Consider the following 27751-nt stretch of genomic DNA (forward strand, 5'->3'; position numbering starts at 1 on the left):
TTCCGCCCCTGCAATCAATCAATCAATCAACCAACCAACCAACCAAGCAATGCAATCAAGCAAGCAAGGAAACATGCAAGTAGGCTTAAAAATTATTGTTTAATGTTTTTATACACTTACTACACAGAACTGGACAGGTAGTAGCACTTAATCTTTAAAAAAAAAAAAGAAAATCATGAATTCAAGCTTTTGTAGCTTCTTAGGAACGAGTGCTAACCAGGGGCCGCAGTGGGGACTGAACATGAACTCTCAGAAAAGTTTTAACCAACCTACCGGCCCGCTACCGGGTTGGTTATGAGCCAGAAATTGGTTAACATACATATATCAAGAGAAGTATATATTCGTCTGACATGAAATTTTCTTTTAACCAACAATAGGCTGGTTCATTATGCATGTTACGTTAACCAACAAAATATTTTCTCGAGAGATAACAGTTTGATAATTATTTTCAAGTTTTCGTATATAGGGCCTACATACGGTCACTGGAAAAAGTAGGGGGCTGGAACATAATCTGTAAACTTATCCAAAAATAAATAATCTCCTAATTTGGTTTTAAGTATGAACAAAAAATGAAGGTCGATCTAATTGCTTTCAAACTATCAGCACCATATATAGTTGTCAAAGCCTTTACGGGGCTTTTATGCTGAAGAAAATATCCGCGCCGAATGCTGCATGGAATCTTAAACAAAATAAAGCAAAATGAAACTTCAATTCAAACTTCATGTCAGAGGCCTATTTTGTGATAATTTCTATCAAAAACATCAATGGAATAGATCAATCCAAACGGCTTTAGCACGATGTACAGAAAAGATAGAACATTGTTTATTTGGAGTCCATTATTTTAACTCTTTAAGAGCCATTGGCAGCTATGCGTGCCCTTAGCCTCCTCTTGCCATTGGCACGTATACGTGCCCAAGTAACTTTTTTTGTTTAATGATTATGATACTAGACGTTTTGATATGAATTAAGCATTGACCATAATGAATTTGGCATTAAAAAATAAAGATCGCACATTTTTATGTATTCTAATTTTTTCCACATTCAAAGACAATCTTTTGAAGTTAATCATCCGGCGGAACGCTTTTAAAAGGGGGTGGCCTGACCAAGCAAATATCACAATTAGATGGTCATTTACGTATCAACACGTTTGTGCAAAGTGGGGGCGCTTATAACGGCCCCTGTGGTAATATTCTGAAATTATTTCGGACATTATTCAAAGATTTTATCACATTTTCTAATCCTAAAATATTGGTATCGTGCAAAGAACATTATTGTGGTAACACGATGGGGAACTAAGAAGGGGAAGAGCGGTGAAAACACTAAACATGTATATGCCAAGAATAACTCGGAGCCATACACAGCCCGGGGAAGCGGGGTATGCTAAATTGCAGTAATTTAATTTAAAAGCAATTTCATTTTGTAACGAACCTTTTTTTTTGCTTGACCAAAATGACCATGGGCGGAAATCCCAGGGGGACGTGTCCCCTACCAAAAATAGTGGGGGGGGGCACAATATCAAATGTCCCCCTAGTATTTTTGGTATTTTATGATGGAGAAAAATATATCACTTCACAATCGAAATAATACATGTATCTTAGAAATTACAGAGCTACTGGATGCTGTAGTGAATGAAAACGGTGAGAAACGAGCAATATAAAAATATTTTAGAGAATAAGGTGACCTAAAAAATTTCGAATACTGTATTTTTGTTCGTAGATTTTTGATATCCAATCATCATTAGATTTGTATAAGATAAAATTGTTCAAATTAAGCGTTTTTTTAAGAAAATAAAAAACATCGCAGGAGGGGAATTAACTAAGGTGATCGCCCCTTCCCCCGCCTCACCAATATCTGAGTCTACTAAATACTAAAGGAAGCACTCCCATCTAAACACCAATCATTTCACTCTAATTTGCATGGATTTAAAATAAATCCAGAATGACTGAAGTTTTAGTCTTAAAGTTTTAATCCTAAAGATTGATTTTGAAATCTCCCACGATTTGAATTCGAATCTTTAAAGATTTTTTTTTCAGGTTACCTAAATCCAGAAATCGATTGTAAATACAGTCCATTTGGATTTAATTCAAATCCCTGCAAAGCTCCAGACAATCATCATAATCATCATCGCCATCACAATCGACATTGTCAACCCTGTCATCATTATCGTCCTTATCATTTCATTTCAGGTCCACGACTGAGGAAATCGGCTCGCTGCAATTAGGGCATTCCGGGATCAAATCAGCAATGCTCTTGATGACGTCATGACCGCAAGCAAAGTAGATCTTCTTCTTGACCAGGTGTTCCAGTGTTTGGACACGTGACCTAAGGATCTCAAGCTCTTTGTCTTTACGTTGGAGTTCAGTTTGTAGGTGGTGTAACTCGCCTATTAAGAGACCAGAATGAGATATAATTGAGTCATATTATTTTACATGAGAGTCTGAAAGACATTCGAATATGAATTCGGCCTTTTGCCACGTCCTGTTAGTTAGAATAACAACGCATTTTATTGTCATACATCTCATTTATTCAATCAAAATGATAATGAAGATTACCCATTGAAAAACAATGGATGTTGGCTTACAAGCTACTAACATCTAGTCATTAATTTGATTTGCTGATAACAATCTTGGGGGTTTTTCAGTCTGTTATTGATCATTCATATAACAGAGTCCAGGGAATATTTTGAGTTTATATCACCATGGTAGCATGACTCTTCCTGTTTTAAACTAATCAAATCACCACCTGTGGAATTCTGCTGACTGCTAGAAACCGCTGCCACCTTCTTTTCCGGGACTCTCTGCGTCCCAGGGCGCGCCGAATCCCCAGTCAACTTCACTGAGGCTTCCGCTGTTCCAGAATTCGATTTCTTTGCGGCTGGTCTCGCTGCAGCACTCTCCTTAAAAAAAGATGACATAGGGTTGGCATCACGTCCGGTGTCTTTGTTCTTCTTAGTCAGGTTACGAAGAGGGCGGTTAGCTGCTGTCTGCTGTCTTGCAATGTCTTTCCTGCATGCGTAATGAGATTGCAAACAAAGATCAACAAAGATCGTAGAGCGGTATGTTCATATCTAAAGAAGAAAGGAATAGAAGTTTTACATCACTAGCAGCGGACAACGATCTGCTTAACAAACAGAATCGTACGAGAATAGGGACTAACTCAAAACTGTGAGTTAGGTGGACGACGCCAGCTCATTCGCTGTCTCAACGATATACGTACATTCTTTATATACGCTTCATGCAGTCCGATATAAGAACTGGAAATTTTCTAGTTTCAAACTAGATTGCTTGGATTCGATGTGTGAAATTGGAATATGATTATATGTTCAGAGATAGGAACTTCAAAACCAAGAATTTTTAGGCGTATGATAAGGATAACTACATTATATTATTTCCGCAATGTAAATTATATTCCTAGCTTCGATTGTTTTGCTATATTGACCAATGGCTTTCAACTTTGATATAACTTGTATCGAAATCCTTTAAAGGGGAATCCAACCCAAATAAAAAAATTGTTTTTATAAGGAAAAGGAAAATCAGACAAGTTGATAGGTGAAAGTTTGAACAATATTGGACAAACATCAAGAAAGTTATGAATTTTTAAAAGTTGTAAATATTGGTAATCACTATACCCATGGAGACTTCAAATTGGCCGCATATGGGATGTCATAGTGATGTAAGGCAAAGACTATTCCTCCATGTACTCCAATACATATTTTGGCCAAAATGTCATTTTCCCAAAAATTTTAATTCAAATTATCATTTTTCTTTCATGAGGACATAAAACAATATACTACCTGGGTTATATTTAGATTACTGCCCCAGGGGAATAGGTACTTAAGAGAAAACCACAAATCCCTGATAATAAAGTACATGGCCTATGAGAAAGTTGTCCTTGCCCCTTGTCATAATTTACTTACTGAGTTGCCAATTTGAAATCTACATACTATTAGTGATCTCAATTTTAAAGCAGCTATAACTTTCTTATTTCTTGTCCAATTTCTTTCAAACTTTCACCATTCTGTTTAATTTATTTTTCTCCTTCCCGACACAACATTTTATGGCCAAGGCTGGATTCCCCTTTAAATACCACACTCTGAATTCCAAGGATTGATGAAATGAATCCAAATCGGCTGTGCATAGGAACCAGCCGAATATGAGATTTAGATTGAAACCATGTTAATTTAAATATTAATTTAAAAGGTTTGATTTTAAATCTTTTGATATTTAAAAGTTAATCCTCAAGATTTAATTAAAATAAATTTAAATTCGGCTGGTCAATATTCACAGTCGACCTGGATTTATTTTCAATCCTTGGAATTTAGAGTGCATATTGGAAGAAAATACAACCAAATTTAAATACTGTCATGCATATTCAATGTTTAGTTCGTTGCTTTAATAAACAAATTCGCGAGCCTAAAAATGGGATCTTTTGCGTTTGCAATCAGGCTGAAATCTAGTCTCAAACGAACAAAGTCGTGATTTTAACCACTTTTATTTAGAAAAGTCCGACCATATTTTTGTTAAGTTATGAATCCAAAGTTTTAAAAACAATCTACACAGAAAAATAAAATTGGAAGTAATTCCTTCTCTAATTTGTGAAAAGTACAGGATCAAGTTAGACGATTCTTTTCGTTTACATTTTGTTTGTAGCATATTTGCCGCAGCAATAGCCAAAATAAGAGTAATGAAAAAAGAAATCGCAAAATATGTGGCCTATAGCTAGAGGTGAAGGATTCCGCCAATGGAGGCAAGGTCCCTGCATTACATGTTTAATATTTACTAAATATTAAACATTCAGGTATTTTATTCTATGCAAATTATTCAAATTTGTAGTCAAGGAAGACAATAATCAATTACATTTTTCTAGTCATAAAGGCATCACACCTCCGTGTTTATAATGTTTATGATAATTTGCTTATACGTATAATACTTCGTTTTGTTTTACTTATGAAAAAAATATCATACATACCTCAATTTATAATTGTTTGTATATATATTTCATTTGGAAATGTCATTGAAATTATTTTCGATCACTTTACTTTGTTCTGTTGAAAATGAAATAAAACAAATTGAATTTAAATTGAAGTAAATACTCTTATGTAAGCGAAGAAAATGCATGAAACTTTAATATACCGGTATTTCGTAGCTTATTAATTTGTCGAGTTTGCTTTTGATAAGTTATTAAAACGCTGTGAAATCATTATTCATTCATATACTGACGTATATGTATTCTGTATAGCTAATGATAAGGTCTTTAAAAGCTGTGTTGTTTTTATATATTCATTCATGTCATGACAAATATAATTTAAAGTATCGTAATAATATGCAGTAAAATATTTCAGTTTATATGAATTAAAAGATTACATGGATTTTAAATACAAGCTAAGTGTAGATAGGTAGGAAATAGTGACAATGGTGTACCTCAAATAACTTCTTAATATCCAAAAAATAAATATATATATTGTAATGAATTTATGAATCCCGAAACATGCCTCTTTCTGTAACGTGCAAATTCATGATTATTATGCTCCCTCTAATCATTAATCAAATCAATACTTATATTTAAACAGTGTCAGCTTACGGTATGTTCAGTTAAATATAGGAAAACAATATTTGTAGATACCCTCTTTGAGCTTGTATATCGAGTAGAGGTTGCAGGATTGGATCTTGTTCCAAGTCAAGCTGGATTTTCATGGTGATTCCAGCGCTGTTGGTTGCGTTCAGATCACCACCATGAGAAACGAGGAAGGCAAGAAGAGCATCTGAGTTTGTCTTGATTCCAAGGTGCCCCCATTTCTTCTTCATCTGAAACCAATACATTCGACTAAGCATCAACAAAATTATTGGTCGTATATAATGGGGTACTAGCACTGGCGTATAGGGGCAGAGGGACAAAGTACCCCCTCCCCCTGTAAGATTTTTTTGAGGGGCGGTGGGCTTGTGAGCTTTTTTTCCCTGCCAGAAAAAGTTTGTCCCAATAGACATTATGGACAATAAGATTTTTTTTGAAAAATAAATAAAAATGTAGGCATTGCAACGAATGTTCATTTCATGTATCATTAATCTATAAAAGATTACTATATAACCAATATGCTAAAATTAAATCAAAATGGATGAAAGAACTATGAAAATATTAAGGGTGTATGATAATTATTATAGTGTGGAGATATAATGTAATTTCTTCTTTCAAGTTTACAGCTGCAAGAATGAAAATATGGTTTTAACCCTTGCATGGATTCAGCTCTAAATTTATTGTTTAATCCCATGTTACACTGCAAAAACTCCGGTGTTAATTTAACACCATCCCGGAATCTATATAAGTCAATACCAGAGAAGTATTGAAACAGCACCAGTTTGGAATCAAACCGATGCTGTTTTAATACTAAGTGGTGTTGTATAAATACCTTTCAGGTGTTAGACCAAAACGAAAATGGTGTTGTTTAACACTTCTCTGGTGGCTGGTGTTAAATCAACACTGGAGTTTTTGCAGTGTACCTTACCTACATAATCAGTTTAGTTCAAACATTATAGTAGATGTGACGTACCTCGGCCATATACGGTTCTTCTTTCATGTCTTGTCCTGATTGTGTTTTCCGGATAACATTCAGAGCAAATTGCAGGGTAGTATCCCCACGAAAATTTGGAAGGTTGAGGTTTGTACCGTGTTTTACCAAGACATCAACTAAATGGAGATTTCCACTGCCAATTGCCACTCCGAGAGGATTGATCCCATATTCTCCATAAATTAAATTCACATTGCAGTGTCCCTGTGAGGGAAGATTTCACAAAATTGAAATATGATAAATAAGGTAAAGCAAATCCATTTTTTGGGGGGGATTAAATCTAATTGTTCGATGTGATTTGTATCAAGTTTATTATCCTTTGAGAATTCCAAAGAGCAATATTTAGACAAACATAATTTTTGTGAAAAGAGTCCCACGTCATCTCTTGCACGTGTCCTGCTACATTGGACAGCATTTTACTAATTCTAATCATTTTCTTGGAATTTTGCTTTTGTTATAAATTTTGAACGGTGTTTTTAGACGTTTCCTGACTTTTAATAAATGGGTTTTGGAGTCAATATTATCAAATTCGCTTTGAGAAATATCAGAAGTTCAATCTTTTACGTTGTATTTGAAATCACTTAAAACCTTTAATGAGAAATACCAGTCATATAAAATTTTGAATAATTGTTCTATTTTATTCTAATACCTTTTTTATTAACAGTTCTGCAGCATTTCGGCAGCCCTTGATAGCAGCTGATGATAAAGGAGTCTTGCCCGTGTCATCACGTGCGTCTACCAGTCTTGGAACCTTGTTTAAGATTTTATTCATAGCACTGAAACATCAAAAAGAAGGAGAATTATTTAGGATTATGAGAACAGATAGGGGCATTGATAGCAAATATTATATTTTAAGACCTATAAATATATACATACTAATTTCATGCATGATGGTAGAAACAGTTACCACCTAAACCTAAATTAGTTACTGCAAAAACATGGCTCTATGAGATACCGAGATTATAATTTAGCCAGATTTTTGGTAAACTGTTTATACCGGCGATCGATAAGAGTAACTGATGACCAAAGATCCAAAGTAGATTTGCAGATAAGTCAATATTCGGAGAGCTCTTAATTTGCTAATTAGCACAAGGTGGTTCACGAACCACGAGTCTCGCCTTCGCAATTTCTAATATATGCAATATGATCTTTTGATCCCTTGATAACCTGACTTCATCATCCTTATGAACACACGTATTAGCAAAAAGTGTAAACACAAATTATGCATGAATAAAGAAATAGTGACATGTTGACCCCTAAATGACCTTTGACCCCATCATTCTCAGTAACACACATAAGATATTACTCAAGGATCATTTTTATCAAGCGTTAACACAATCGATGTAGAAATAAAGAAATGGGAGCAATTTGCACAAAAGGCTGCCCTTTGATCCTAGATGACCTTTGACCCCATCATCCCCAACAACACACTTGTGGTACTACCCGTGCAAAAATCATTATGTACAAAGAGTGGACATAATTCATGCAGAAATAAAGAAATGTTATCAGTAACTTGAACTAAAACTTTACCTTTTGGCCCTAGGTGACCTTTGACACCATCATCCTCAACAACACAAATGTGATATTACCCAAAGATCATTTGTCATAAGTGTGATTAAAATTGATGTAGAAATAAAGAAAAAAGACCAAGTTAAAAAAAAAACTTTAAAAAATACCGGTTGACATGACCTTATATCATTTGACCTTTTGACCCGTAGATTACCTTTGACCCCATAACTCTCATGGGCTTATATGACCCAAGGATTACATGTACCAAGTAGGAACACAGTTGATGCAGAACTAAAAAAAAATGATAGCAAGTTGAACCAGGGTGACCAGACGTCCCGTATTTCCCGGGATTGTCCCGTATTTTGCTCCTGTGTCCCGGCGTCCCGACAAACCCTTCCCGGGACGCCTATTTGTCCCGTATTTCAGAATATTGAACAAAATGTAGTTATAAAAGTGACGAATTTTCATTAAATAACCAACAGCTGACGAAGCAGGGACAACAATTAAATCGATAACAATATTTTACAAGTTCCGTGGTGATTTCTTGCTAACCCAATACATTGCAAATGAACTGGCCTCCTGCCTGTGTGTGGCAGGCTACAAGCTAGGCATGTAGGATCGAAGCAAATTCTCAATGGTGCAAACAATCTCACATGATAAACAGTTTCCACCACTAATCACAAAATCGGCGGGAAATACTTATAACTATAAAATGGATTCTCAGATTAATGATTTGGAGATGTAATCGGAGGAACAAGTTATTGACTTTTCATAGATCTAGTTGTTTCAGCTTTCGTTTTTGGGTCTTGGTTTATACGATGCCGCAATGTTTCACCTAATTTTTAAGTTTGACAATGTGTTTCACTTTGAAATTTTATTAATTTCTAAAACATTTTATTTTTTAATTTTTAAAAATACATTTTAAAAAACACCAAATAAAATTATGATTTTTATTAGATGATTGGATTTTTTGTTTACTTGAAGTTTGAACTTTTCCCCTTTTCTTTATATACCCTACCTTTTTTGCTTGCCCTTTTTGTTCCATCTATCTTCATTTCATCTCTTTCTTTCCTAGACATTTTCTTTTCTCTCTCTCTGTTCATTTTTCTTTCTTTCCTTCTTTTTCTTCCCTTCTTTATCAAATATCCTTTTTTATTCTTCCCTTATAATTACCTTGGCTTCCTTCTCTCTTCGTCTCCTGTTTCTTTTCGTTCTTTCTCTCCTCCCATTATTTTCTCTTTTTTACGTTCTCTCCTCCCTTCATTCTTCCCTTCCGCTCTTTGTTCCTTTTTTCCCTTCTTATTTTTCCCTTATTCTTTCTTTCTTTTGTTTCTTTCTTCCTTTCCCTTCCTTTCTTCCTTCCTCCCAGTTTTCTTCTTTTTTTCTTTTTTCAAAGAATGAAGGAAACATGTTTATTTCCTTCATTATTACTTTCCTCTTTTTTCTTACCTTGTCCCCTTTAATTCTCTCCTTTATTTTGTCTTTCAGATATTTTTTCATCTTCCCTTCCTTTCTTCCTTTTTCTTTCTTTCTTTTTTTCTTTTTTTTTTCTTTCTTTCTTTCTTTCTATATTAATTTCAAAGAATGACGGAAACCTTATATTTTATCTCTTTTATTATTTCTTTCATTCTTTTATTCTAACTATTTGTTATTTTTTCTGTTTTTCCTTTATTTTCTTTCCTTCTCAATCATCTCTTTTCTTTCTCCTTTATTCTTTCGTTCACCTTCTCTTCCAATTCTTTATATTTTCACTGTGTGTGGGCTTTGTTGATCTTCGTTGGTCAAATGTCCCGTATTTCATTTTGTGTAATCTGGTCACCCTGAGTTGAACTAAAACTTGAACATTTTTGTAACAGACCAACAGGAAATGTGATCACTAGGTATCTGCCGAATTTCGTTCAGGCGAGACAAAAATAAGAGAGCAGCTTGCTGGCTAGCTATTTTACCGGAAAAAACTAGTACAAGATACAAAAAAAAAATATCCAAAGGTTTTCTTTTTAACAGCGATCATGAGAATACCAAATCGGCTACAGTTAATCCCCGGAAAAAAATATCATCACCTCTAAGGTGAATATTACATTTACTAGTGTTCTATTGGTAGAAAATGATACATATACAGTACAATAGAATAGATACATGTACACTTTAGCCTAATTTTCATCATAGGAATAACCTTGGTTAAGATGCAATGCGAAAAAATCTTACAATCTGATAATTTTAAAATTAATATTCTAAAACACTTTTCGAATCAACTGCGAACAGAAAACACGAAGATGATATCATTGGAATATAGCAAAATTACGTGTCAAAGTTGCGGTCACAATGTTCTTGTCGCTGTCAAAGTGAGCATTTTAATATGCTCGTTTTATCCGACCTGAGGGAACGAAAAGTATTAATGGAACTGGAATCAAGTAACCATTTCTCCCTTTTTCGGGTGGGGGGGGGTTACACCCGCAAATGTGATAATCGCCCACAAATGTAATATCGCCCACAAATGTAATAACACTTTACCCACAAATGTAATAACGCCCACTAATGTAATAACACTTTACCCACAAATTTAATAATTTCACCCACAAATGTAATAATGCGCTTTACCTACAAATATAATAAATTAGAAGGGATTTTGGCGAAACCGTTCTAAAATAAAATCCTATAGTAATACGTTTATATAGCACAAAAGTGCAAAGTCTTTTTTTCCAGACCCGGTTATTTCAAAAATTATAATGTAAGTCCAAACTAAGATACTGTTACATATGAGAAGAATTGTACAAGCAATTACATTCATTTATTTAGTTATTTCCTCTTTAAGGATATTTATATCCTAGAATGATAAAGAACATTCAGGAATGTCTTTGTAAAGCTTTGTGAATAGAGACTGCTAGATTGCTACGCAATAGGATTTCAGTGAACAATAGGATTAGCTATGTTGTTGATTTCACTGAGGTCATTCAATAATGTTTTAGAAATGTAGACTGCTCTAGATATGGGCAGAATGTTTTTACTGACAAAATGTAGACAATACTAGAACTTTCCATAATAGTGAATACTAGAAGCCTCTAGAATAGTGAATACTAGAAGGTTCTAGAATAGTTGAAATGTGTATATATAACGTGGCAGTTTCTTCAAGGACATCATCATATCATACCAGATCACTTCATCAGATCATATCAGATCAGAGCTAAGAGTTTCACTCCAGACTTTATGTCTATCAGAGCAGACTTTATTTCCACCTGGAATATCTATCTTCTGTGGAATTATTTGCACGCCATCAATGAACTGTTTGCAGTTATTTTGAGAGAGGAATTCTCAGTTCCCATCAAGATCAGCAACCTGTTTAATGAACGCTTTTCAACCCATGGAATGCTGAAATTGCCTGTTAATCATCATCAACATCGTCTTCACAGACATTTCAACTCCTAACAGTGACTTTTGTTATTCATCGTGCTTTAACATCAGTTTCATCATCGCCATCATCAATAAGGAATCTTCCCAGCCAACTTGGATTATTACTTGGATATTGTATCATTACTTCGGAATTTTACCTCTAGCACTTCAAAAGATTGATGTAAGACCGTTATCATTTTGTTATTTTTTGGTTAATTATTTCCTGTAATAAAAAAAGGAAATAAAATCTAAAATTAGATCTTCCTTCTTATTTGTTGCAGTATCGTAACAATGCGATAATGATATTCCAGTGGAATAAAAATGAGAATCGAGCCTTGTCTTTTCTCCAGACCCAGTTAATTAGAACTGGTGGAATCAATGTCTTTGTTGTTTTAACTTATACAGTGCGTATTGTGAATATATGCACTAAGAGTAAATTGAGAATCAAGCAAGTCTTTTTTCCAGACCCAGTAACTAAATACTGAAACCCTATAATAATGTGTTCCTATAGCACAAATGCGCAAAGTCTTTTTTCAAGACCCAGTTAATTCAAAGAATCATATTATAAATCCAAAGTCTTTTTTCCAGACCCGGTTGTTTCAAAATTATAATATAAGTCCAAAGACTTTTTTTTCCAGACCCGGTTATTTAAAATATTATAATAATAACTTAATCATGCGGCGCATATTGCAAATATATGCGCTAAGAGTAAATTGAGAGTAAATTGAGAATCAAGAGTAAATTGAGAATCAAGCGTAGTCTTATCTTCAGACCCGTTTACTTTAAACCAAAAACTAAATCACTTTACCTACAAATGTAATTTCACCCACAAATTTGATGATGCAATTTACCCAAAAATGTAATCATTTTTGATCGCCCACAAATATACCGGTAATAATGACTTTTTCCACAAATGTTATAAATTTGAAGGGATTTTTGGCAAATCTGTTCTAAACTAAAACCCAATAGTAATGCGTTCATAAAGCGCATTATTAACTGGGTCTGGAAATGATACTTTGCATTTCTGTGCTATATGAACTCATTACCATAGGATTTAAGTTTAGACCGGATTCGCTGAAAATCCCTTCAAAATTTATTACATTTGTGGGTAAAGTCATTATTACATTTGTGGGCGATCAACAGTTATTACATTTGTGGGCGTTATAACATTTGTGGGCGTTATTGCATTTGTAGGCGTTATTACATTTGTGAGCGTTATTGCATTTGTAGGCGTTATTACATTTGTAGGTGCAACAGGGGGGGGGGGGGCTGGGTGCAGAGCCCTCTCAAGCCCCATCCATATCGATCCATTTTAACATCTTTAGCAAGTGTCCTGATTCTACCTACTGAGTATTGTCTTCAGCTGCTGCACCATGCATGACTGATACTAGATCCTTTGAGACCGCTTTCAGATCAGCATCCTTCCTATCCATTACGAGGTCTACGATGGTTCTCGATCCACTTTGAATTGTCAAGAGTGCAGGTGTAACATTATTCTCGCACTTTTGCAAAGATGAATCGTAGCAAAAATGACAATGGGGAGAAAGAAATTCATTCGTCATCTGTGATGTTGCCAGCAGTTTCAATCCCTTTTTGGGTTAAAATTGTTCTTCTTTATGTTCACTTTTCTTATCGTCATAGTGATCAAATCCAATATCACACCGTATTATCATGAATATGATAGTAGGGCCTATTGCTTCAACCATAATGTGATGTAGGTTTAGCTATAAACACAAAGGCAATGCTATTAGAAAGACAGAAACACATTTTTCCAGTTTCATAAAAAGTGCTAAATAACACATTTACTCATTAAGAATTAATTACTGTAAACAAATATCATTGACCAATATAAATATATTCAGAATTTATAATAGTTACATTGCACATCATTCTATTGATGAAAATATTTTATTTTATTTGAATGTATAGATATATCTACTGATAACGAATCGGATATTCAAGTTGACACGATTTTCACACCTTCTGGTTGACGTCAGCACCATGCATCAATAGAAAGTGTGCACATTGAAAGAACCCCTTAGCACACGCCACAGAGAGACATGTTATCCCTTCCCAGTCAATAGCGTGCACATCAGCTCCTTGTTGTAGGAGGTACTCCACTGTTTCGAATTTGTTGCTTTAATTTGGAAAGTGAGAAAGGAAATCATTCTGATCATCTTCTTAAAATTAGTGTGATTATTATTTACAATCTATAATATTTTGAATAACACATGCGACGATTGGCATTTGACCTGTGAATACTCTTCCCTTCAAGAACCTTAAAATACTTCAAGGCTTCAAGCACCTTAAAATACTTCAAGACTTCAAGCACCTTAAAATACTTCAAGACTTCAAGCACCTTGAATTACTTAAGGCTTCAAGCACCTTAGAATACTTCAAGCACCTTAAAATACTTCAAGATTTCAAGCACCTTAGAATACTTCAAGACTTCAAGCACCTTAAAATACTTCAAGACTTCAAGCACCTTTAAATAAAACAAGATCATTGTCACTCTTTTCATTTTAATTGAGTCAAACTTGACAGCTGTAATGTAGGCCCCATAACACATTCTATTTGGCTTGTGCCATCATTTCAGGCAGTCGTGTCTGGTCGGGCTATCGCGTAACCATACCATTAGCGAATTCCCGACAAGTTGGGTATATCTTATGGTAAAAATCGAACCTTTTTTATTGATGTGTAATGTCAAAACACTAGTGCATTTTGTGTTGAGCTTCAAATGGACGATAATAAATCACACATTCAACAGACAAGGCAACATCTGTGTTCAAATCTGTTAGTAAATAATGGGAATAGAAAATAATAGCTACGTCTACCATTATTCTCTGTTACCAATTATTTCACAATAAGTGTGTAGGGTGTTGGTAAGATTGTGTATATGTACTCATATACACAGACACCCCATATATATATATATTTTAATGAGGCAAAGTGGTAATGCATATTTAGTTCCAACACTGTATTTTTTAGCCCAAATTTTTTGACGTTAAACATACGTCTTCTTCAGGGATCCATACAAGAATGCTCACAATAACAAGAACTGAAATGATAACATTTATGATTGAGGTAGTCATGGGACCGCGCACAAAACAGCATCACCATCATAGGAGCAGCGCAGGCTGTAAAAAAATATCGCGTGAGGACATCATCGTTATGTCACAATCACTTATGTGTATATTTGTATATATATCTAGAGAGAGAGGGGGGGGAGACAGATAAAGATAAAACATCTTACGCCATTGTTGCATGGAAAAGTGAGGTATGTCCTTTCAAGTCACTGGACTCTATTAATGCTCCTTTCTCAATGAGGAACTTCACTGCGTTTACATCTCCTTGGCCTGCAAAAAATCCTAATGGTGAAGCGCCAGGCATGGGCTCGTGATTATTCTGAATATAAACAACAGGAAAGGAACTGTGTATATGAAATGATAATTAGTTAGTTATAAAACATTTCTTCTTTCTTTTAAAATCAGTTTCAAAATATACACTGTTTCAGTTTAAGTCTAAGTTATCAGTTTCATTTTAATTAAAGTCAATTTCGTTTCACTCTTTTTTTTACTTAATATCAATTTTACAGAAAACTTTTATTTGTTTTGTAAAACTTTCAATTTGATAATCTGAAGGGAATACTTTTACATCATAACAAAATAAAATTTTCAAATATCAGTTGCGGGAAGGGTTAAAAAATATCAAATTTGTGGCGCCGGATAAAGGGTTATGTGACTGACCGTATTGCGACTGACCGGAGTTTTTCTATCTACCAACGAAACTTGAAACTGCTTCCCAAATTCTTATGGCTTATTTGAGACTTCTATGTAAGCAATGCATTGCAGGTATTTGGTTAAGGTGTTTTTATATGAAAGAACTATTAAAAAGTAATCAGTCTCTTTTTTCTAAGTCCTTTTTGTGTAATGCGACTGACCGAAATTTGGGACGTCATCCACAATGCTCATCATACCTTTCTGTATGTATTGTTTTAAAGCCTAGGTTGTCAAGATAAATTGACCATATAAATTTGACAGAAAGACTCACTCCTGTAAAACTGGCAGCACCAAGTATAAGAAAAACACGTAAAAGTGTAATGCAACTGACCGTGGAATCGCCCAAAACAATATTCTAATGATGTGATAAAACCACATATATTACATTTTCCCAGAAAACATCATACTGCCAAAGAGTTGGATATAGCTGATAAAATAATCATTCAAACCAAAATGTAAATGCAAAGTCAGCACTGCAAGAATCTGAAAAGAGATTATCACATTACACAAATATGATAATTAAAACAAATGTGTAGCAGTGGCGTTACTACGGGGGTGGGGGCACTCGTGTCACCCATTCGGCTGGCCACCCCCCCCCCCCCCTTGAAAAAAGTGGAAATTCTTTGGGAGCCTCGTCTGCATTACACTGCATTACAAAGACACTGAAATATAATTAATTTCCCATTTCTCCTTTGAATTACAAGACAGTAGTGAAATGAGCCAATAGGTTTGGGTCGGTATAAAAATGGGAGAGGTAATAACGGCAGAGGTAAAAATGACAAAGGTAAAACAGACAGAGGTAAAATGGCACAGGTAAAAATGGCAGAGGTACCCGATCGAGGTACAGTAGGCCTCGGTCGGACCTTGATCGGTTTTACCAAATGTAACTAAAGTTACGTAGAAATGAACGACTGAATAAACACGCAGTAATGAAGAACACTTTGATCCACGAAGAAATATGTCATAGGAGTATAATCTCACCCATTCCGGATGTCGAGCCAGGATGCGCTCCGCTTCGCTGATATCACCAAGAGCTAAAGCTGTAATCAACGCAATTGCCGGATCCTTCTTGATGCGGTTATATTCTTGATGGGCAAAGAAATCTTAAACTTAATTATGAAATAACAGCAAAGATTTTGATACTGATTCATTAACTTGCTACTGCTTCTATATCTACTAGTTACAAGTTACAAGTCATAGGCGGCGGAAGCGGGGGGGGACAGGTCCCCCAAAAAAAATTTGAGGTGGGGGGACGATCCACCCACTAAATTTTTAGTTGATAACTTTTTTTTTTCCTTGTCAATTTTTTTTACATGTGTCCATCATAAAATTTCAGGTAGACCCCCTCTAATTTTTTGGCTTCCACCGCCAATGTTACAAGTAATACTATTATTCTCTTATTTTGTTATAGTCATCTATCGATCATGTCTGTTCGTTTCTGTTCAATAATTTACGCAGAATGAACATAAAGATAATAGCAAAAAGGTAAAGTACATGTATTGCTGCTGAATTTGGGAAAAATACAGTATTGCAGCATATCATCATTTACTCCGTATTTAAAAATGATATTTTTTGATAATCCATTCGATTCTGAGGAAAGGACGGGGGAGCCTCCCAGAGGTGAACGACCCGTTACATTCAAACTTTACCAGTATATGTAACTGCCATGACAATGTGATTCAGGAGCATCCATGTTCAAAGTCTATTCCAACTTATTAGTCATTGAATATTTTTTTTTCTAGACATGTAATCCTGTTATACTTTGCTTATAATTAATGTTTTATTATAAACAGTTATGAATTATGATTATGATTTTCTCTGTTTATTATGTATGTTTAACTATGAATTGTAAATGAAAACAAGAGTAGAAAAAATAAATTCAAACCAAATCAAATCAAACTTACCGCGAAACATTTCTTCGAAGTTGGGGTCTTTCGGTTTAGGAACACGAATCCGTTCTGGAGTCAGATTAGCAGAACTGAAAATGAACTTTTTTTTGTTCATCAGCTTAACCCGAATATCGGAACCGTCAATCTCTATCACTCTTCCAACATCACCAAGAGCCTAAAACAAAGAAAGGACTATTTTGTTTTCAAGAGCATATACACTGCCAAAAAAACCGCTTATAAAAATTTTAAGCATGTTATTTTAATAAGCCCATCACTCTAACAACTATTGTTTAAACTTTTAAACAACTGTTTAAATGTGTTAAACAAGTTGTTTAAGAAGTTTAAACAATTACTAAAAGGTTTAAACAACTTGTTGTTAGAGTGACACTTAAAACAACGTGCTATTTTTTTACTATTTTTATTAAAAAGGCTTTCATACGCATCATGAAATTGAATAAAACAACGGTTTGTAAACCATGAAAAAAAATATCATATTTCGAAGAAAATAATCTTTTTAAAATCTGGTAAATTTGCCTGAAATATAAGACTTGAATTGCAATTTCATCAGGAACATATCTAATTCCGCACGAAAAAAATCAAATTATGCTTGAAATTTTCTTTATCGTTTATTATGACAAAAATAATATTAGATGATGCTTTTGTGTAGGTCTGATGTTCTGTTGATTTATTTGGGTAATTATGTAGAATCCTGCAATAATAATAATGATAATAATAATATACAAAAGTTATAAAGCGCATTATACCGACGTTTTAAAGCACTAATAAAGAACAGAAAGAAAGAAGAATATACATATAAAAGATACCTCAGTTAAGGAAGAACTAAACTGAAAGTGAAAACATCTTTATCAGAAAATCAATAATACAAATATAGAGATAATGCGTAAAATACCACTTAAATACAACGGGTCGATTAATCATGTGAGTAAATTCAAATAATAATGATTAAGAACATAATCCGACTTAAGGCTCTAAACATACGGTATTATGAGTAACAATGCAAAATAACTGATGGGGTATAATTTCAAGATGGGATAGTAAAACTAATATGTGGGTTTTAAGGTACGAGGGACTTAAATAGTTCTAACAATGGTGATATATTGTCAATAATAATGATCACTATTTCTTTCCTTAGTTTGTCAAAATTAAAAAAATCTCAAAACAGGTGGGTTTGTCTGCAAATGAGGTATATTCTTTGAAAAATTGAATCAGGAGCATAATTGCATAGAGACCGGAGCGACTACCCTTACATTCTTCAAAGAATGGAAAAGTTTGAAATAAAATATAAGAAGAGGAAGTATGAAAAAGAGATGGTTTGGTCATCTTTGATTTACCAATTCTTTCTGTTTTCTAATTCTTCAACAACACACACACACACTTTTTTTTTAAGACACAAGTTCACACCTAGTTACCAATAATGCATATAGCATTTCCATTTATTTGAAAGCAGGATAAAAGAGCATTGTAGATTAAATGCTCACGGGCATAGGTGCCGCGGCCGGGGATCGAACCCTGGACTTTTTCATGTATAGCCAGGCGCCTTAGACCACTCGGCCACGCGGCCACGGCGTGGCCGCGTGACACACACATCCACCCTCACGCACCCCCACACCCACATATTTTATATATATATATATATACACATGTGTGTGAAGCTATACATGTACAACAGCTTTGGCAACTCTTTTATTGTAAATATTGTGTAAAGATATGGATGAAGAGGGTAGATAGCTCTGGGGAACCTTGATTTAAGCTACGCCTACCATTGTTCTCTTCATCCATTTCTTTACACAATATATATATACATGTATATATATATATATATATATATATATATATATATATATATATATATATATATATATATATATGTGTGTGTGTGTGTGGGGTGTGTGTGTGTGTGTGTGTGTAAAGTTATACATGTACAACTATATACATATATATAAATGTAAATACATACTCATACACGGACACGCACACACCCACACACACACACACACATATATATATATGTATATATATATATATATATATCGTAATTCGTAAAAGGGGTGGTCCGGGCCCAAAATACTTATATCTAAATGAATAGAGTAAAATTCGCAGAGCAAAATCGGATAACAATCAGCAACAGTTCGTCCTGAATATCCATTAGGTGGGCTAATGATGTCATATCTCCACTTTCCCCTTTCTTATGTTTTTACATAAATTATAATTGTTTCATTTTTCATACATCTGTAAATGATGTGTCTCTATTATGATGAAATTAGTTGCGGCAATTAATAAGTAATGCATTTAATCAGTTGTCAATCCAATTGTTTTAGTTCTTGGTTTTTTTTAATAAACCTTATTTCATATAATAAAATACAAAATACAAGTGTCAATATGACATCATTTTTTTTCATTAAGTTGAGAATATGACATCATCAGCCCATCTCATGAATATTCATAAAGTCATGCGTAGAACTGTTTCACCGGAATAATCCAAATCTTTCAACTCCAATAACTCTTTTTGTTATCCGATTTTGATCAAATTTTGAGCATTGTACTCTGTGAATTTTACTCTATTTATTGAGATATAAATTTCTCCAGCCTGGACTTTCCCTTTAAAAATAGATGAATACGTGGACAATTTTTAACCATTGCAGGCGCGATCCACAGTCGGGCTTTGGGTGCGAATTGGCGCGAAAAAATGACAAGCAAAAAACCCAACAAATGAGATCGCAAACAGATCATTTCACGCGGTCCAATCCTCCATAGGGATTCGTCAAATTCTATGCCAATAACTGACAAAGAAAAAAAAAATAGAATACGCATGTTCAGCCCCTCTACACTTATTTTGATGTAAGGTTACCTGTTTCATAGCTGAAGTCCATCCACCGTGCCCAGACTGTAATCTCTTGACCATCTCCATATCATCATTTACTCGGACAAGTTGACCAAGACAAAGCCGATGAACCTTAAATCAACAGGTAAGTCAAAGTTAAATATGAATTAGTACCACTACGACCTATTATGGTGATGATGATGATGATGGTGACGATGATGATGATGGTGGTGGTTATGGTGATAAAGATAACGATGATGATGATGGACTCGTCGCTCCGGAGCTAAGGACAGTTTTCTGTGGCATCGCAAGAAACGTACGTCCAATTGCAATCCCTTGATGGGGTTTTGAAAGAAAGTGTATTGGCAACTGAATGCTAATCAACTACAAATTTGCGTTTATATTAGTTTAGCATATCATCATCAAACATGTCATTTATTCACGCTTATGAGAATTTTTTTCAGACGTTATACAATAAAAATATGTGGGCTTCGTGGAAGTTGTATTACACCACATATGGGGGCTGTTGCTTGCATAATGACGTCATAAATTAGAAGTTAAAAATAACTCATATTCTTTAAATGATTTTTTTTAAACTATCCCAATATTTTTCATCTTTATTTTATCATTTATTTTTTGGGGGAGGCTTTTATCAAAATCCATTAATCGTTATCAGGGAGAACTTCTTCCTGTAATTTGTGCTAATTACCTTTCTTAGAGCTGCAGAATTCATGGTGAATGTTTCTTGGCTATCATGGAAGGTCACGGCGAAGTCGCCAGTATGGGTTATTCTGTTCACAAAGCCCTTCTTTCGATATGTCTGTTGCAGGATAGACAAAGGAACGTTCTGAATGTGACCCTTACAATTTTTGCTATTAAATTCAAAGTTTTACTAAGTCAAGGTCATTTCCCTGATTTAGGGGAAAAAAATCAATCATATTTTGGTACAAAAATTGTAACCACGAAAATGCCGTTTGCGAGATGTCCACACACAAGTAATAACACTAGAGATAACACTAAATTTGTTGCCCAAGTTCAAGTTCAATTCATTCATTTCCAATTAAAAATCACAATATAAAAGATCATAAAAATACTTAAATGTATATTGCTGTTGAACCTGGAATGCTGAACATGTTATAGGATGCCAGCTGGTTGTCAGTGTTATCAATTTCCTTCTTTCTGTTTCGATTGGTCGTGTACATGAATTTTAAGATAAAGCCATCATAATTCGTTGTAACATGCATTACAAACATAATGTATTTCTTTTAAACTTCATAAGGCTTGCTTTTACTTAGATTAATCATTTTTTTCATTCATAAAAAAAAACAGCCGGAATGTGAATTACATATTCCAATTTTGTTTGTAGATGAGTTATTCTTTTGAATGCTCAATATTGAGCCTGTTGGTGTTATTTAACCAGGCGCGGATCCATCTTTTTCCAAGAGGGATTTGACCAAGAACTTTAAAAAGCCCAAAAATGGGGTTGGCTCCAAAATGTAGGTCTTAATAATTTTAACTTTGCAACCCAGGGGGGGGGTTAAACCCGCCCCCACGTAGTTCCGTCACTGCTGACAATATACCTTGAGCAAATCGGCATCTACAACTCTCTTTTCCGTCGAGGATAAAACGAAAATAAATGTTCTAGACACGGAATTTGATAAATCGGTGGCAGCGGTGGGATGAATTTACTTAAATAATCAGAATGTAAAGGATGGATGTTTGGCCTATGTTCATAACTAAACTGCAATGACATAGGAGTCGGACCATCCGAGAGACTAGATAATGATAAAAGTCGGAATTGTACCATCACCATGTAAATTACAATTACAGATGGAGTAATTTCTTAGACTCACGCTGGCGATCTCAGGCTTCCACAGAGCTCTGCGTTTGTGAAGTATCTCCAATTCTGCAGGGGTCGCGGTTACCAGAACGTTGTCTCCTTCATTCACAGCCTCCTGATCTCCTGAAATAACCAACATGACCAAAGGGAAAAGAAAAAAAATAATTTGTTGTAGATCAGCTCACTCTTTCTAACTTAATACACTACTACACAGCAATTGATTTTTCATATACCGATATGGGGAATAGCAAATATTGCGGAAATGCTTTCCTCTCTGTCGAGAGAGATGCTAGTATGGAGTGCCTTACCGAGGGTAATTCGAACTGGCGTCATGGAATTGCCACACTGCTGCTGTAAACAACCCTATTAATCCAAAATATCATCATTCTTACCAAGATTTGGTAGATGTCCGTCATAAACCTGGCCGCCAGAGCCTGGCAGCGTGCAGAAGATCTTAGTGATGTCTATCCAATCCGGTGAAGATGAAAACGCAACCGCTATTTGGACATTGACTCTTTCCTCAGATGTCTGTTCACGTTTAACCGCTGTCCCGAGCAGCTTTCCTAAAACAAGATAGAACATGCTGCATATTACTCATACCTAAAGATTTTCTTGATTATTCCTTGTTCATGCCATCTTTCTACAGTCAACGCATAATGTAGTTTCATAAGGTATGAAGTCAGAACCATCTGTTTAAAATACAATGCTGCTAGATTTTCCACCTGTAAACTCCTAACGAAACGTTGGCAAAGCAGAGAAGTCATCTATATGGAAATGAACATCATGGAATTCTCAAAATGTTCTTTGCAACGGAAAATTGATATCGGGTAAATTTCTGTTTAAGTTTATGTTGATTCCGAATCCCCACATAATATATACCGTTGTTCTATTCATCCATTTCTTTCACAAAATATTTAAATGGAGTTGCCAAAGCTGTTGTACATGTATAATTTCTCACACACACATCCACACATATATATATACTATACAGCAAAACTAGAGAAACCTTCACATTCTTTTCCACATAACATAGTAAAGGAATTAAATATTTTCCTGGTGCATCAAGGATAAGAACACACTTAGAACAAACCTGATCCTTGTCTCTTGAGCCACTGTGGCTGTCTGACAACCTTTGCTCCTGGAAATATCCCTCTGAGAGCTATTCGAGGAGATGATGACCTCGGTAGCATCTTAGGACTACATCAATTATAAAATAACCACATTTTGATGTTATGCGTCAGTTTAACTCCATCCCAGTTCTTTATATCAAGACAAATATATAAAGGATATCCCTAGACCTTACGATGGATATTCGTTTCATCCGTGCCTCTGATTAGGTAAAAGGTAACTAAAAATACAGCTCAAATAAATCCTAGGAATTGTTTGAATTGAAAGGTTTCTCCAAATCGTCATGAAAAATATCATCATACTTGTATATATCATTATATTCGTAAATAGTGGTAGTAAAATACGAGCTGTGATTGGCTGGATTGGTACCACGTGACCTCCCTTCAAAAAGTTATATTGTACATATGTACAATATAACTTTCGATTTTTGGATGGCAAAACTCGTGTTAAATGAATGGGGAGAATATCGATTAATTTGTTTTCAATCGATATATTTGTATATCGATTTCCCAAAGTAGCATTTTTATAATTTCCGATAGCAGATAGAAATACAAATTTACGTGGTTTAACCCCTTGCAGCAGACGACAAATTGAACATCGTGTTCAATTGGAATTTCACAAATATAAAGTAAGAAGAACGTATGCCATCTAGATCTAGACTATGGTAAAATCCATGATGGTGGGCTTAGATTGAGGGATCTATTTACTATAATGAATAGTGAACGTTCTATCATACAATATTACTGGACTATATGAACGCCAAATATAAAATTATCCCTCGTGCAAGCCTATTTCACCTCGACCTTCGGCCTCGGTGAAATAAACCTGCACTCGGGATAATTTTATATTTGTCGTACATATAATCCAGTATATTGTACAATAGATTGTACACTATGTATATATTATATTCTTGGATAGGGAACATTGAGGTTTCAACTTTTGACAATATATCCCCTATATGAACGAATTATAGACTCACAGAGAATGCATCATGGTCAAACTCTGCTTGAAAAAAACGCATAATTTGGAAGTGTCATATGGTGTTGTGTTTCTGAACTTTGTAATCAGAGGGTCGTTTGTTTAGATTTCACCATTTTCATTATTATACTTAATTGACAAGACATCATTCCAGTTCGTCAAATGGGTACCCCATTCATTGGATGTCAAAGCCATAATCTCCATTATATTCAAACCAAAAAGCAACAAATCAAAGGGCTATTGCCAGACCCGGTGACCATTTCCCCCTCGAATATCCATGATTAAGTCCATTGGAAGTAGCAATCAAACACAACATAGTTCTTGATTGGTTGTGGAACATACCCCATTGATGTCTTGTCTGAGGAAAGCACTCTCATAAAGACATGACTAAGATCATGTTCATCATTCATGTAGCAGGTTGTACAGAGGTCAGTGGCATAGCATTCGGTGCATCTCCATCGTATCCCTCTGATCTCATCAACATTACACCCATCACACCAGATCTTAGGATGACAAACTATAACAAGGAAAACAAGTTGATGGAAAAGAATATCATTTAAACTTGTCCTTTTGTATTGAATTTGAATTGAATTTATCACAGCAAAAACTGTTGGGTTAACCGGTGTACATAGAGGACCACACCAGTTATTTTACACCGGTGTTAAATTGGTGGTGTTAGGTTTACACCTATAGGTGTTATTACAACACCTATGGTTGTTACATTTACACTCTTGGTGTTATGTTCAATCTCTAAGGTGTTATTTTAACACCTCAGGGTGTGGTCGTCTCTTAACACCAATTGGTGTCAGTTTTAACACCACAGTTTTATAATTATTACCAAATATCACTGTCAGGTATACAAATACAAGGAATAGTACATCACATATAAACAAAACATATGGCATGTATGGTACTTGGAGCTAACATAATAGCAATATGCTAATCGATGTTAGCCCCAAATAAAGATATTATCATAGTTTAAACAATAATTTTAACTAAAACTCAATATTGTACATAAAATTCAGTATTAATTCTACTTATTACTGATGCAGAAAATTTCGATCATTTTTAGTGAACATATTTACACTATTTACAAGAAAAATAAATATCTTAGTTATTCACAAAATCTTTAAATAGAATTATTTGTTTTCAGGCAGTATTTTACCATACCAAATTAATTATAATCTTCCAGTAGCATTAATTTTAACGATTTGCTAAATATATTGCGACTGAGGGTGTTTCTAATATTACTTGGCAGATGATTCCATAAAGTAGGACCAGAAAATGAAATTGATTGTTTTCCCAAATTGGTATTATTTTTGTCAAGATTAACATTTCGCTTTTCACTATTTCTTGTATGATAAGGACGGTCTATAAATGAAAAATAATCGATAAAACTATGCCGCAACCGATTATTGATTAAACCTTGCATAAATAATCCTATCAAATATTGGTATTGTTTGAAAATATCGAGAATATTTAGACCATAAAGTATCACCTATCCTAAACATCCTTGGCCACAAATTGGCACCTTTCTCATGTTCCGAAAAACATCTTTTTGATCTCCCCTCGTTCTACCCAGGTGTTCCCTCCAATTACGTACAACATTGGTGTTATCATTTAAACAGAAGCAGTTGCCTTAGCTTGGGGTATCAACTGGAAGTCCACTCACAGAGGCAGTGTTTTATTGTCATGGTGTTGTTTAACGTTTTTTTAAAATCAAATTTTGATAAAAATTGTCTTTAATATATTCCCGAAACTAATCTATACACACAAATATCTTACAGAATCGATCATGAAGTTTGAAACGAAAAAAATCATTCGGAAAAAAAATTATTCAAAAACTCATTCCCCCACTTTTTATGTGCCATGGCATTACGTCATTTGAGATCATTACCTTTATTAGCTGTGTCAATGATCCTGAGATCGAAGGCCTGATCGTAACCAACCCGGTAAAGACCCTTATCACCATTGTCCCATTGGACCAGCACAGATAACTTCGGAAAGTTTGGCCGACATTGAGCCTGGAGTGAAAGAATAGTTCCTGCATGTCCCTTTCCGCCATCTTGGTTTTTATAAACCCAGTCTGGTCCTCTGATGACACGGAAACCTGGTTGTGGAGGAGTTCCCATTGACCCGCTAAAAACAAATAAAAATTGGCATATTAACAGAGGATTTTCCTCTCCATATTGTATTTCTTTTATTAAACATATATACTATATACATATATAGTAAAGCACGCTATCCACTCCCAGGATCCGTATACATGTATAAGCAGCGATCTGAAGTTTTAATTGTATTTAAAAGACTCAAATATTCTACATTGTGCTACAGTTTTGATATTTCATTTAGATTCCGAAACATACAGAATCTCACGCCCGGTCTCCCCACTTCAACTCGTGTTTTTCCAGGTAAGCAAAATATCCATCTCCGCCTTTTTATCAGTATTTGTGCCTCAGTGAAAGATATCGCATTAAATTTTCCTCGAAAAAATAGACATACATCACTTAATATTCTCTAAAATTAACTCAATTGAAACAAATATACAGTGACGTTATACATTTATAAGTACTGTTGGATGGATATAATTATTTTACACCGTGGTATAATGAGAAATTATATGTATTTTTGCAAAGTTTAAAGTTTTATTTCTTCATGGAATTAAAGATTGCAATAACTAAATCATATATCATATTTCAGACATGCCTTTGAGTTTATCAATACAATATTAGAGATTTTGTTTAATCATGCAGGAACAGATATGGTTGATTGAGCAGATTATAATTAAACAAGTTTCTGTGATCATCAAGGCATGATAAATGTTCGATGATCATGAATTGATTCTTCAAATTGTTAATAGTAAAATTATATCATTTTATTTTGATGCATAATTTTTCATATTGATCATTTTGACAGGAATCAAAACTGAATTTTTGTGGACAACCCGTGAAAATTCATTGGAGGAAACTTTACCTGTTATCAATTTATATTACACGTTTCAAATATAGGCCTAGTAATGCCGAGGGAAAATGAATCGTATATCACATTAAGGCATAATTCACCCGATTCAGACGAATTTTCCCATTTTTATGGTGGGGGGGAGGGGTGCTGATAAACTCTCTTCAGTCTCAAATCATCATGACCCCCCCCCCCCCCGTCGCCAATTAAGATCAAGAACTCTAGCCCCTCCCCCATCTCTCTCTCTTCTGTGCTCTCCCCCCCCCCCCCCCTCTTTCTCCCCATTTTCAACTTGCCAATTACATTCCCTTTCTCATATTGTGTATAGATCTACAGATATAATGACCTAATATCTATTCTCGTGTAATCATCATATAAGAAAAGTCAATAAGATTACCTATTCTTTCTGCACTCTTCAAAGTCAATCTAATATACGTCACTAACTTGCTCAAATGCTTTCCAAGATTTCATAGATCAGATCAGTCATGGCGTCTTTACATACAAGTCTACGAATATACCACAAGAGCCAAATTTGATACAGCATTTAGTACATTATTTTAATACAGCGGCTGTTTCGTATACTGCACGGTGTCTACGGGGATTCCCCAGCTATTGCGCAATGCCAGCATGTAGCGTAGAAAAACCACTGCAATGTCTACACTTGAACGTCTCTTGTTATGTTGTTCTATTATTGTTCGTGTTCTTGTGTTGGTAGCGATCTGTAAATAGTTTCAACATAATTTCAATGCATGAGAAGTTTCAATGAATGTCAGATCTAGTGTGTCGTTGCCGGGCTGCCGTTATGTGAAAGCTTTTTCTTCTTCATGATTACGTCACTGTTCTATGTTCCGGGGGGGGGGGGTATTTGATTATTTTTTC

At 34.7% G+C, this 27751-nt stretch overlaps 1 protein-coding gene across 1 annotated transcript; it reads right to left on the reverse strand.

The window, feature by feature from the left end:
- Positions 1 to 1520: 1520 nt before the first annotated feature.
- Positions 1521 to 27538, reverse strand: LOC121432023 (E3 ubiquitin-protein ligase MIB2-like). The gene is made up of 18 exons (XM_041629835.1): positions 27270 to 27538; positions 25812 to 26053; positions 24257 to 24431; positions 22899 to 23005; positions 22201 to 22371; positions 21822 to 21931; positions 20678 to 20788; positions 19996 to 20100; positions 17142 to 17301; positions 16219 to 16322; positions 14712 to 14863; positions 13439 to 13595; positions 12806 to 12960; positions 7212 to 7338; positions 6545 to 6766; positions 5623 to 5804; positions 2743 to 3005; positions 1521 to 2383 (listed from the first exon to the last, which is right to left on the reverse strand). The coding sequence occupies exons 2-18, from the start codon at positions 26044 to 26046 to the stop codon at positions 2178 to 2180; spliced, it is 2742 nt and encodes a 913-aa protein (XP_041485769.1). The 5' UTR covers positions 26047 to 26053; positions 27270 to 27538; the 3' UTR covers positions 1521 to 2177.
- Positions 27539 to 27751: the final 213 nt, after the last annotated feature.

This window comes from Lytechinus variegatus, chromosome 18, assembly GCF_018143015.1.
Source record: "Lytechinus variegatus isolate NC3 chromosome 18, Lvar_3.0, whole genome shotgun sequence".
Lineage (NCBI taxonomy): Eukaryota > Metazoa > Echinodermata > Echinoidea > Temnopleuroida > Toxopneustidae > Lytechinus > Lytechinus variegatus.

What these genes read in the sequence shown, in the direction of transcription:
- LOC121432023 (XM_041629835.1), bottom strand. Translation starts at nt 26,046, where the DNA reads ATGGGAACTCCTCCACAACCAGGTTTCCGTGTCATCAGAGGACCAGAC. An exon ending in CGGACATCTACCAAATCTTG is followed by an intron (nt 21,932 to 22,200) that starts GTAAGAATGATG and finishes TGGTTATTTCAG; the next exon opens with GAGATCAGGAGGCTGTGAAT. An exon ending in CAGAACTGTTAATAAAAAAG is followed by an intron (nt 6,767 to 7,211) that starts GTATTAGAATAA and finishes CTTCCCTCACAG; the next exon opens with GGACACTGCAATGTGAATTT.